Below are 12,814 nucleotides of genomic sequence, written 5' to 3' on the forward strand. Positions count from 1 at the left end.
TCATGGCATTGTCACTGCTCCATCCCATGGCAGCCCAGTGTAAATAGTATCCCTGGTTATGTATTCTTCTGAGCCATTCATTCAGCTGTAGGGCTGTAGGTAATACTGCTTTATAGAGACAATGGTCTAATCCTAATTTCAATAAGATCCCTTATTACTACCTTTAAGAGATTTTAAGCCCCGTACATCATGATGTTTTTCCCTCCTTAGTAATAACCCTGAAGGGTTGTGGTTATTATTCTGGACAGGGAGAGTATAGTGTGAAAGGTTGAACTTGAACTGCCCTAGCTCTCACAGCTAGTAAGAGCTAAAGCAGGCCCTGAAACCAAGGCCTTCGACTCTGAGTTCAGTGCTCCCTCCCATGTAACGCGTCTCTTCTTTCCACCCTCCCCTCCGAGGAGTAGTGGAAGGGACCTCTCAGTAGGAGGAGGGTGTGGTGGGGGCCAGGTTGCCCCAGATGCCTCCTGGCTCCCCAGCTGGGGGCCAGCAATTAGGAAGGAGGAGGACCACCTGCGTTGACGGTCATTTACCCAATTGTGCTTTGTGGGATATTCAACCCAAGGAATGTGGCACACCTGGCCGAGCGTAAGAGGAAGCCCAAGTTCTCCAAGGAGGAGCTGGACATTCTTGTCACAGAGGTGACTCATCACGAAGCAGTGCTCTTTGGGAGGGAGACCATGCGGCTGTCCCATGCTGACAGGGACAAGATTTGGGAAGGCATAGCCCGGAAAATCACCTCCGTCAGCCAGGTGCCCCGCTCCGTCAAGGACATTAAGCACAGATGGGATGACATGAAACGGAGGACCAAGGACAAGCTGGCCTTCATGCAGCAGTCCCTGTCGGGCCCTGGGGCTGGGGGCCGGGCCCCCACCATCGTGCTCACGGCCCACGAGAGGGCCATCGAGTCGGCGCTGCTCACGGCCCATGCAGGGTGCGGCTTCCCCAGGGCGGAACTGGATGGCACCGACAGCCCTTCAACCAGCTGTGAGTATCACCAGTCCCCCTCCGCCCGGCCGGCCGCCTGCCCCCCAACCAACACTCCACAGTCTCCCACCAACTTTCCTTCTGGTTCTCTCCTGTCCCTCTCTGTCCAGCCCACTCTTTCCATCCTCCCCTCCTTCCTCCACTCATCTCCTCTCCATCCCTTTTTGTGCATTCATTCTAGAATATTTACTGAGCATCTCTGTGCCAGAGACATGCTAGGAGCTGGGAAGATAGCTGTGTGTAAACCCCACACAGGCCCTGCTCTTGGGGAGACCCTGGACTCCTAGGAATAAACCAACCTTAAATAATTCCATGAGTAAACTGGTAACAAAGGGATGAAGGACACAGGAGTCCAGGAGGTCCTGAGAGCAGGGCTGACTTCATGAGCATGCAACCTGAACAGTCTCAGGGGCCACGGGGTTTCAGGCTCTGCTGTCGCCATCTGGACATTCTTCATAGTTTTTGAGCCAGGGGCCCCACGTTTTCATTTTGCATTTGACCCAGCGGGTAACGTAGCAGCTCTGTCTGAGAGTTAAGGAGTGGGGAAAACTGGCGCCACTGGGGGCTGGGGAAGGCTCCCTGAAGAAGTCCAGTGGACTGGGATGTGAAGGGTAAGAGTTAACCAGGCCAGGCAGCAGCGTGGGGCGCGGAGAAGGGGAGGGGAGGCGCACAGGCAGAGAACAGCATGTACGAGGCCCCGCATCAGGAAGACGCTTGGCACGTTCCATGAACAGTGAGAAGCCAGGAAAGCCCAAGTGTAGCAGCGCGGGGGAGGGGGCTGGAGACTAGGCAGCCAAGCTGTGAAAGCCTGGGCCGTGGAAAGATCAGTTCCTTTCTGTGTCTGGTCCTGACTGCTTTGTTCCTCTATTATTCTCCTTACTCCCCTGCCTGAGCCATGCTGCCTGCCCCCCCTTCTCTGTGTGCTGCCTCTCTCTGCCTGCCCTACGGCTGCCTCTCAGCTCCCTCTCCATCCTCCTGGCTGCTCCCCTACCGGCTCCCCACCCCTCTTCTCCCTCTGTACTTGTCCCTGCCTTTCCTCTCTACTTCCTGTGTCTCACATGCACTTTGAAGCCAGGGCCCCAGCGGCCGAGGCGGGTGTCCCTTGGGGCTGGAGTTCTAGTTGGGGCTCAGCAGAAGGGGGAGTACTCGAGGCCTCTGCAGGGGCTGCACCCCTTTCCACTTCTGCACATCCCCGTCCCCGGCCAGCTGCAGTCCCCACTAGAGGCCGTCTGCCTGACCGGCTCGTGAGTGGTGGGAGCCAGGCAGCAGAGGCCCCAGGGAAGCGGCTGTGGCTCAGCCCGTGGGAAGGTGCTTCGCAAAGACTCCCTTGCGCCTCCCCTTCCCGGGCCCCCTGCCATCGGGATCCGCTCGCTTCCTGTTTGGCTGGGGCTCCTGACAGGTGGTGGTTCACAGAGTCAGATGTTTAGGACTGGAAAAGAACATGGACACCATTTAGTTCAACTTCCTTGCGACGCAGAAAGTAAGCTCTAAAAACCAAGGTGGCCCCAAGCTCGATTCAGAAGCAGGACTTGAACCCGGGTGTGCTGGCTTCCTGTGAATCAGCGTTTTCCTAAGTCTTAAGAGGATTCTACCCCGTGATAAGAATAAATGGGGGGTCAGCATCTAGTAAAGCCTGTTCCCTGCATCCTGCTCCACTCACCCCTCCATCTCCCTGAAACTGAATGTAGTAAGGCCACCAAAGGTTACCTGGGCTGACAGGAAGCCCGAGTGTGCCATCAGGCAGCGCCTGCTTGACCCCATGGCAGGCTCACAGCCTTCCCTTTCCCGGCAGTGGCCAGCTGCGGCAGCACTCGGCCAGGGGCTTTGCAGAACGGGGACCTGGGAGGGAGGGAGCAGCATCACCTCGCCAGGCCTCACTCCTTCCAACACTGGCCATGTTAGACAGGTCTCTGGGATCTCGGGATGGCTGCTGTCCCACTAAGCACTGCAAAGAGACACAGGGCTCCTACCAAGGTGGCCCAAGTGAGCCCCCAGGACCCCTGGGAGGTATGAAGTAACTGTAGGATAAACCTGTCTATCCTCCCCGTCACCTTCCTCGGGGGTGGTTCTGAGTTGAGCCCTCAGATCCAGGCAGGGAGGGCTTGCCTGTCAGTAGAGTCAGTCCATACATTATTTATTCTTGCCACAGGGATTAGCCCATACCCTTGGTCACTAGAAAGCAGGACCCACATGTGCAGACGCTGGGCCCCCCTCCCTGTGTCCAGCTGCAAGGAGCAGTCTGTCCAATGGCCCCTGTGTGGTCAGATGCTCCTGGGTGGGAGCACGATGTGACTGAACTGGAAGCCTGCCTTGGGGGACACGGGGACAGCAGGGCTGGTTGCAGAGGTAGCTTTCCTGCTCTGCACTGTCCTGCCGGTTTCTTCAGCCTGTCAGCATCCGCTGTGGTGATTCAAAGGTGCAGATTCCATATTAGTAGTCTTTTATCCCTCGCCTCCTTCCCACTCTTCCTCCCAAGTCCCCAAAGTCCTTTGTATCATTCTTATGCCTTTGTGTCATATGGTGCAGTGTATACTGCTTGGGTGATGGGTGCACCAAAATCTCACAAGTCACCACTAAAGAACTTCCTCATGTAACAAAATATCACCTGTACCCCAATAATTTATGGAAAAAAAAGGGTGCAGGTTCCAGCAAGGCCACAAGATGGCCCCAAGCAATGCAGACGTGGCCTCAGAGAGGCTGGCACTCAGAGGGCTGAGAGCATCATAGTACCTTTGGGCAGGTGCCGCTCCTTCATTGTTGCAGAGCGCCTTCATGTTTGTCATCTTGTTTATGACTCTTCTTAGCAACCCAGTTAGGTGGCCAAGCCGTTGGACATGTAAACAGGGCAGTTGTTATCATTGCAGAAAGTGAGTTGCAGAGAGATGAAGTGACTGCTGAGGTCAGGAGCTGCTGGGTTGGCACACAGCCGCTGGGCTGTGGTCTCCAAGTCCCCTGGCCTGGGCTCTTTCCCACTAGAATAGAGCTGTTCCGTGAGAGGAAGAGGAACTTTCCCCCAGGGGTGCTGGGCCCACGCACCTCAGGGATTTAGGGAACAGTGATTTCTCTATGGGTGGGGGCCAAACTAGACTGCAGGGTGGCAGGGCAGGGGGATACTCAGGTATTTTTCAGGGGCAGGGCCGACCCCTGGGCCTCACTCCTTCTCCCTTTTGTAACCGTTTTTCCATCTTTGTTTCTGTCCCCCAAGATGATGAAGATGAGGAGGCGCCTGGGCCCTCCAGGCAGCCTCTTCGGGTGCCTCTGCAGCAGTCTCCGGAGGAAGAGGCCCACCTGGCCAGACCCGCCCTGCTCCGTTCATCCTCCTCCTCAGACCAGTCTGAGACGGTGGGCCCCAAGCCAGAGGCCCTGCCCCATCCCTCACCCCAGGCCCAGGCTGCCTGCAGGACCCCTCGGCCGCACCCCAGCCCACCCACCACGGGCCTTGACTGGCAGCTCCTCCACGTCCATGCCCAGCAGACCGAGGTGTTCCGGCAGTTCTGCCAGGAGCTGGTGACCGTGCACCAGGACATGGCCACCAGCATGCACGTCATCAGCCAGGCCATGGCCGAGCTGACCAGCCGCGTTGGTCAGATGTGCCAGACGCTGACAGAGATCCGGGATGGGGTTCAGGCATCTCAGCGTGGGCCAGAAGGGGCAGCTCCTATGGGCTCCACTCCCCAGGCCACCCAGGCCCAAGCCCCCCTGCCAGAGCCCCCGCCAGCTTCCCCAGCATCAGCCCCCACACGGACTACCAGGTCTCGGAAGAGAAAGCACAATTTCTAACCCAGCTAGTCTGCACTAGGAGGAAGAGCCATGGAGGAGGGATGTCTGGCCTCACAACAGGGGCCAGTCTCTCGTGTCCAGGAACAGGATCGATGACCCTTGTAGGACATTGGGGGCACTGTCACCTCCTCACCGAGCGCAGGTCGCTGCCCTGTGCTCTAACAGAGCATGTATTCAGCCCCACACCCTCATCTTTGGCAGATGCTGAAGATGCAAGAAAAGCCACCTGCTTGATGCTTGCTTGGCCTGGAGATCGTTCTCCTCTTGGTCTGTGTCCTGTGGCAGCAGGCCTTGCAGGGAAGGGGGATGCAACAGTGGGGAGCATCCGAATGAAATCCCGCTTTCCAACCTTGGGGCTGCTGTATCGGCCTCCCACACGTGATCTCCCAGGCCCTGATGCTGCTGCTTTTGAAGGGGTTGAGGCCTGATGGGCAGGTTGAGTCAGTCCTTCAGGGAGGGGTCTGCCCTCCCTTGCCCTGGGGTGGTGCCCGCCTTGGCCCTTCGCTTGCCCTTGTGCGCGTGCTCAGCTGCTGTGCTTGCCTTTTTTGGAGTGGGGAGAAGAATGGGATGATGTCGGAGGAAGGAAAAGACTGTCTTGCATTCATAGAGAGCACTTTATGCTTTTCCTCGCCCTTGCAGAGGGGTGGTCTCAGTGGGGGCTCAGGACAGTCAGCTCGAGGCAGCCAAGTCAGGTATTATTATGATCATTTTTATCATCATCATCTGTGTAAGACAAATGACACAGCCAGTTAGTGAGAGGGCCAAGACTGGAAGCCAGGGTGTCAGTTTTCCCAGCTCCTCTGTCAGAGGCCAGATCTGGAGTAGTGGGAAGGGGTCGGGGGGCGGGCCTTGCCCCTTGCCAGGCCTGTGCCTCCTGTATCTCTGCTCCTGCCTCAGCTGTCCTGGGTGGAGGTAGGAGGCACCTAGCATTTAGCAGGTGATTCTCCCACCCTGCCCTGGCCCTATGGCTCATAGGCAGTGGCTGGGAGAGGCAGGGCCAGATCTCAGGAGCGGAGGGCAACCTCTTCCCTGGCTTCTAAAAGAATTCAGAGCCCAGTAGGGCTCATGTCCCATTCCAGGTTCTAGCATGCCTTGCCTCTGCTTGCTCGGGCTGCCTATGCACTAGCTACACACACCTCTAGCTTCATGTTTCATATTGGAGTGTGGGGAGAAAACTGGGTTCTTAGCATTAGAGAGGGAAGTGGCAGGTGGCAGATACAAGCTTAGCTCTGACCTGGGTGCAGCTCAGCTGTGTGTCCTTTTTTTCCCCTGACCTGAAGCTGACCCCAGCAGAAGTCCCACAGTCAACCCCTCCACCCAACAACCCCCCACCCTCCCATCCTGCCCCCAGCCATAGTAGGAGCTGGGAGGATTGCAGCACCCAGTGCCTTCCAAGGCCGTTCCTGGAGTGCTGCTTGTAAACCCAAGCCAAGCTTTGTCCCACATAGGGAGAATGGAAGGTGACTGCAATGTCCCTGTGCCTTTGGCTCCATCTCCCTATTCTGTGGTTTTTTGGAGGTTCCTGCTTCCCTCAAACTGAACACTCTCCTGTCCAACAGCCTGATGGCTTAATTATTGCCTGGAATTGCCCGGCCTCCTATGCTGGAATCAAAGATTGCCTTCCGAAGTATTTTTGTTAAGATGGCAATAAAAAGAAATCGATCTCACTCTTTGAACACACCCAGTGTCCAGGATCTTTCTTTGGTGTATATTCTCTTTCTTCGTTTCCTGTGAAAACCTCAAGGTCCCCAAAGCAGGGGTTAGATGATTAAGGAAAAGCATGTTGGTGAGAAGGGCTTGAGTGCCCCTTGATTTCTCTGATTCTATAAACTGCCAGATTCCCTGTATCCAGCACCATGCCAGGCCCTCGGAGGAAAGGAGGGGCTTGCATAGGCTTAAGGGATGGAGCATCCATGCACGAAACCACTCAGTTATATTTCATTTCTCTGCTCTTCAAAAGTGAGGTGTTGCTAAGTCAATTTTACCTTTTGTTCGCTAGAAGTAAGCGAGACGTTCTGGTAAAACAATTACCGTTTCGGACAGGAGGCTCTAGAGGGGTCAGGGGCTGTCCATGTGCCAGTGCGCACTTTAGGGGCCCCTGAGGCATGACCCTCCCCACCAATCCAGGTGTCTGTGTGTCTGGCACTGGCAAGGCTCTGCCCACCTATATCTGAGGCTTCTCAAAGTAACCAAAGCTGCCTCCTCTGCCAAGAGGAAGCCTCCTCACCTGTGCATTGCCCTGGCTTAATGCCAGTCCCAGAGAGCTTCTCTCAGGCAGGAAATCCCCAAGTCTTGCCCACAGATCCCCTTTCTAGAAGGTTCTAACCTGCCTTTAGCCTCTTGAAATCCAGGCCATCCTCCGCAGTTCTTGGTCAAAAAGCATGACCATAGAAACAGAGGACTACCCAATTTTCAAGAGATGCAAAGATGCCATGAAACCATTCCCAGGGCCTTCTCTCCCAATGTCAATGTATGAAGCAGTGACTGGCTGGCTGCTCTCTCTGTTCCTGGGGAGGGAAGGGGCCGAATTGGAAGCTGTAAAACTGAAATGGAAGTCATAGCAAAAGGGACAGGGAGGACTTGTCAAATTGGGATGGAAAAGATTTTCAGTTTCTGTTTCTTGGCTCCAGTGGGGATTGTGGGGCTAGCACATTAAAACAGGGAGAGGAAACTTGGATGAGAGACAGAAATGAATTGGAAGAGGGAGGCCTCTAGCCATGACCAGGTGGATGTGTGACCCAAAGCCCCTCCTAGCCCGGAGACCTATGCATGTGAGAACACTGAGCCCAGCCTCTTCTCGGTCAGTCTTTTTCTAGTTCTGCCTCCCTAATTGGGGCAGCTTCCTTTCTATTGAAGATACCCATTAAGCAATAGTGTCTGAGCCTGGCCTAGTCGATTCCCTCCAGCAAAATGGATGCCCTGTGTTATGTTCTCTTTTGCGTTGGAACCAATAGTCATGTCCTGACCCAGCTAGAAAATATGATGCACTTGATAAGACACAGTGGGTGAGGTCTGAGAACCGTTGTCTTAGTACTTACCTATCCAGTCCCCAAGGTCAGCGGGGAGGTTGGAATAAAAACAATCCAGGATCATCATGACAGGTTTAGTCCAGAGCTCTCCACCGCCATCAGCAGCACCACCACCTTCCCCTTGATTGCTCCAAAGGTCCCTAATTCTGTGGGTTGGAGTTGAAATGCCTCAATAAGTGCTAGCATTTGCAGAACAGCCTCAGCCAGGCATTCTCTGTGCTTCTCTCAAGAGGTAGTGACCTGGTAACTCCTCAAACCTCCTTGCAAAGAGCTGCTCAGCCACAATGGATAGATTTTGTACCTCCTGGTAGCCTTCCACTCCTTGGGGAGGGCTTCTGCTTTCCGCAGCCATGTAATGAATGGAACAGGCACAGTTCTTCATAAAGGGGCTGTTGTGAATGGGAACAGAAGGGTTCTGGGGAGTGGTTCAAGCCAGCAGGTGTTAAGGCAAAACACTTAAAAGCAGGAGATCTAATTAGAGGTAACATGTTTGGGGACCTAGCTGGCTCCATTTAGCTTTACCTCTTAAATGATATAACATAAACATCTTGTCAGGGGAATGGGTTGTGATTCACCAAGAGTTGTCATATATATCATAGTTCAAATGCTAAGTTTCGGAACAACCAAATACAACAAAATCTGAATAAGTGTTGATCTGCCTTTGAAAATACTTTGTGATTTATACAATACCTTGACGCTAGCTTTCCAAATAATTGATTCTTGATGGATAGAAAAAGACCAGAAGATGGAAAGAGAAATTGACTTGTCTTTCTAAACCTTTTGACACACCCTAGAAGTTGCTCTTTTGAATAAATAAATCCATGATAGGAATGTATTTCTCATCTAGCTTTTTCTCTTGATGTTGACTGTCAGAGAAATAATTCTAGCTTTTAGAGCTTGGTGGTTGTTTAGAAACTGGAAGAAAAAAAAGGAGAAGACAGTATTCTCCAATCCTGGTGCTCTGTGATTCAAGTGAGTCTTGTGAGAAAAAGATGAATGAATAGTTTTCCTTTCATATCTGGGAGCAGGAAAGTTTGGAACGACTTCTATTCTGTGCTAACTGCAAGGTTGATTATTTTTGGATGTCAAATCCTAGACTCTCACTAAATTGGGGACTGGAAATATTTTGCATATTCAGAAGAAATCTCAGCTATGGAGAAAAGTCTGACTCACAGTTGTAGAATTGAGATCGGGAATTATTAATTTGGAGCAACTTCTGTCAGCCAGGAGGGTCTCTTTTCCTTTCTCTTATGTCCTTTGTTAATAACATCACGGCTGGATGCGTGGAAATCACCATGTGGTCTTCACTACTCAGAGATAGCGATGCTTATATCCGATGCTGATAAGAACACTGATGTGTTGGGGCTAACAGAGAACACAGACCTAGGACAAGATGCAAATTCTGGGGGATCTAAGCACTGTAAATCCTGCAAGTTCTACACCTCCATGATGAAGCCTGTGACTTACTTCTCTCAAAAGGTTGAAGCAGCCAAAGCCAACATTTGCTCTCCCATCTGCCTTGGTCTTACGCCTTTTGAGGTCTTGCAGCATCCTGTCGCCAGAATGGATTGTTCCCTGGACTCCAGTGATCCTCCTTGGAAGGCAACAGCCTCCTCCCAGGCTCTCCAGATGAGAAAGGCAGGATATAGATGAGGGGCAGCTGGTGCCATCCCTGGGACCTCTGGAATGTAGATTCTCCATGCTGCTAGCTGCCACCACTGTCACCTCATCCTGGAATTGGCATTCATATATTTCTTTTCTTTGTGTGTGTGTCAGAGGTGAGGTGGATGACAGTAATAGTTGCTTATTGAGAGAAACTTTGAAAGTATGCAAAATTACAAAGATGATCCACCTATAAGGGGTTGTCACTGTTAAAATATTGGTATATTTCCTTCAAGTTGTTTACTGGGGCTTGTTTTTAAAGCATTATTGGAACCATAGTCTAAATACTTCCAGTCCTATTGTTCTTACACTATCTTATTTCAACACCATCTTTCCATGTCATAAAAGATTTTTTGAAATTATTTTTCTATAGATGAGTAGCATTCCATTGTATAAATGTAGCATCATTTATGAAATCATTTCTCTAGTAAAAGATTTTTTGAAAACATTTTTCTATAGATGAGTAGCATTCCATTGCATAAATGTAGCATCATTTATGAAATCATTTCTCTAGTATTAGACATTTAAATGTTTTGCCTTTGTACTACTATACACAATGATACAAGTCACCATAGTGGTATGCCAGGTTTGCATACTTCATCCGTAAATGTTCCTTGAGCCATGTTGCCACATTGTTTCCTAAAGGGTTACACCTGTTACTTCTGCATCATCAGTACAGGAGACACATTTCTTACCACCTTTACCAATAGAGATATTATCATCTTTTAGAAATCTGTGCCAATGAGACAATGTGCTATGCTGTGTTTCTTTTATTAGTGATGCTGAATACTTTTCATTTGTTTATTATCCACTTGAATTATTCTGTGAATTTTTGTTTACCCTGGACTTTTCCAGATATAATTCATTGGGCTACACCAGTCAGATGAACTTTGATTATTGTCCCTGGTTTATGAGACAAACCATCACATAAAGAAATAAGTTTATTTTTTATTACAAATTTCCTAGATGCTTGTGTAGCTCAGAACCCTAAAACACCAACTAATTTCCTCTTGCGTTCTGATCTGTACACTTTCTCTCCTCAGCAGGTGTTCCCTCATCTCACCTTTTGGAGGTGGGTAGGGCGGTGGGCTGGATGTTGCAAATGTTGTTTCAGTGAGAATGGGCGAGGGCCATAGATTCTGAGGGTCTGACAGAACTTTAAAGGTTTTCTGGTCATTGCCAAGTTGGTGCTTTACATGCCCACATAGGAGCCATGAGTTACAGTGGGAAACGTGCATAGGACTCAAAGCTTCATCTCCCATTTATTAGCTATGTGACTTTGGGCAAGTCGCTTGGCCTCTCTGAGCCTCAGTCTCCTTATCTTAAAATCATTTAGTAAGATTAACCAGTGGTTGTCAACCTTCTGTAGTCTCTTATTTACCTTCCTCCTCTGTCCCCACTGGAGCCCCCATTTTTTAAAGATTTTGATCTTTAGCATTTATTAATTGATCTGTTGGACACCTTGTCACATGGGCTATTTGAGCTAGGCTTTGGGAAATACTGGAAACAGTTGAAATACCCCAGCCTTACCACCATCAGAGGCCTGTGGGTATCTGGGAACCCCTGTGGTTAAAAGTTAGTGAAGAGTAGAAAAGATGACCTTTCAGTTTTTCAATCACCTATAATATCTAGTTGATATATTTTCCATATGCTGTGAGGCAGGCAGGGCAGGTGTCATATCTAGTCTCAGAAAACAGAGATTCTTAGAGGTTTGGAGATCTGCTTGAGGTCCCACAACACAGTGACATTGGGACAGGGATGGGTTCTGGCCAGTGCTACTTCTCCGGACAGGGCAGCTGCTCTGCCAATGTTCACACAGGCCCACATGGCTGTGGACTTTTAACCATCCACACTTGCCCAGCACTGGGCCGGCACCAGTGGGCACTCAACAAAGGGTGGCCCATGCGTTCTCACCTGTCTCCCCTCCCCGCCAGGTACGTGGTCATCTCTCGGGAGGAGAGGGAGCAGAACCTGCTGGCGTTCCAGCACAGTGAGCGCATCTACTTCCGGGCATGCAGGGACATCCGGCCTGGGGAGTGGCTGCGGGTCTGGTACAGCGAGGACTACATGAAGCGCCTGCACAGCATGTCCCAGGAAACCATCCACCGCAACCTGGCCAGAGGTGAGTGCCACGCTCCACGCGGACTGTGCCCACCACTGAGCCCCACAGGAGACCTGGATAGCTTCTTTTGGAGCTTCCTGAGAAAACCAATGGGAAATACAGTTCCCAGCAATGGGAAGACCCAGAGTAATTTGGGGGAACAGATGGTTGAGGTCTGAGCAGCAGCTCTGGGCCAGGCAGGGGCCACCCCAGCGTGTTCTCTTCCCCTATGATCTCAGAAATCCTTACCACACACATTTCAGAGTATCCATGACAGAGACAAGCCCCCAAAGCCAAGCAAACGTGTTTTATCAAAATGTACCCTATTTCCCGAACTCCAGTAGATGAAAAGATGTTACACACTGCTACTGCCTCAATAATGATCACAGTAACAGGTAACATTTACTAAATACTCATTATGTGAAATACTGACAACAGTTCAAGGACCCCACTCTACCACCATCAGAGGCTTGTTTGGTATCTGGGAACCCCTGTGGTTAGAAGTTAGTGAAGAGTAGAAGAGATGACCTTTCAGTTACCTACAATATCTGGTGTTGATATATTTTCCATAACCTGTGAGCAGATTTTCTGCATGTTCCCATGTAATCATCATAGCAGCCATCCCTACCCTGTCATTGTACCCTGAGAATTAGATGGAGTCATGGACATGTGGCCTTTAGGACGGTGCCTGCCTCCATCATCAGAAGTCCTCAGCTATAAACTTTTAATACTCATGATCCCACATGGATTCTTTTACCCATCTTACAGATGTGCAAACCGAATATCAAATGAATACAGTGATTCATCCAGGGTCACCTGGCTAGGAAGGACAGAACTAGGTTTCTAATCCATATCAGTCTGACTTCAAGGTCTAAGTTCTGACCTCCAATGTTACCTGGTGTCCCAGAAAAAACCTGTCCCCTCCTTGGTTCCTCCTGGTGTCTCTACTGCAGTCCTAATGAGGAAAGAACAATCTCTATCAAAAGAAGAAGGTTGGCAGGAGGTGGGAGGGTGACTTAGGTGTGGGAAGCCGGGTGGGTTGGGTGTCCATTCAGAAGCAGTTTTACTGCTTCTCAGCGTAAGAAGGGAGTTTAACTACTCTCAGCCTCTAGTCCTTTACCCTTTTATTCCATCCTCATCCTGCCCAGGGTAGACTGGTGAGTCCAGGCCCTTCTTTCAAGGGTTTTTTTTTTACACTAAAACCACACATCCAAATACCTAGAGTCTATCTGGTGCCAGGAACCAAGGCTGTTCCCAA

General features: G+C 50.8%; 2 protein-coding genes across 2 annotated transcripts in view; both read left to right on the forward strand.

Annotated features, from left to right (window-relative positions):
- Positions 1 to 12,814, forward strand: part of PRDM11 (PR/SET domain 11) — an 81,588-nt gene that overhangs the window by 61,511 nt on the left and 7,263 nt on the right. Inside the window, 1 exon segment of the mRNA XM_030918755.1 lies at positions 11,390 to 11,577. Within this exon segment, the coding sequence (XP_030774615.1) occupies positions 11,390 to 11,577 (188 nt within the window).
- On the forward strand, positions 4,761 to 6,444 carry LOC104668368. The gene is given in 2 exon segments (XM_010371033.2): positions 4,761 to 5,060; positions 5,062 to 6,444. Coding segments are annotated over 2 exon segments (711 nt in total). The 5' UTR covers positions 4,761 to 4,805; the 3' UTR covers positions 5,518 to 6,444.

Source organism: Rhinopithecus roxellana, chromosome 15 (assembly GCF_007565055.1).
Source record: "Rhinopithecus roxellana isolate Shanxi Qingling chromosome 15, ASM756505v1, whole genome shotgun sequence".
NCBI lineage: Eukaryota > Metazoa > Chordata > Mammalia > Primates > Cercopithecidae > Rhinopithecus > Rhinopithecus roxellana.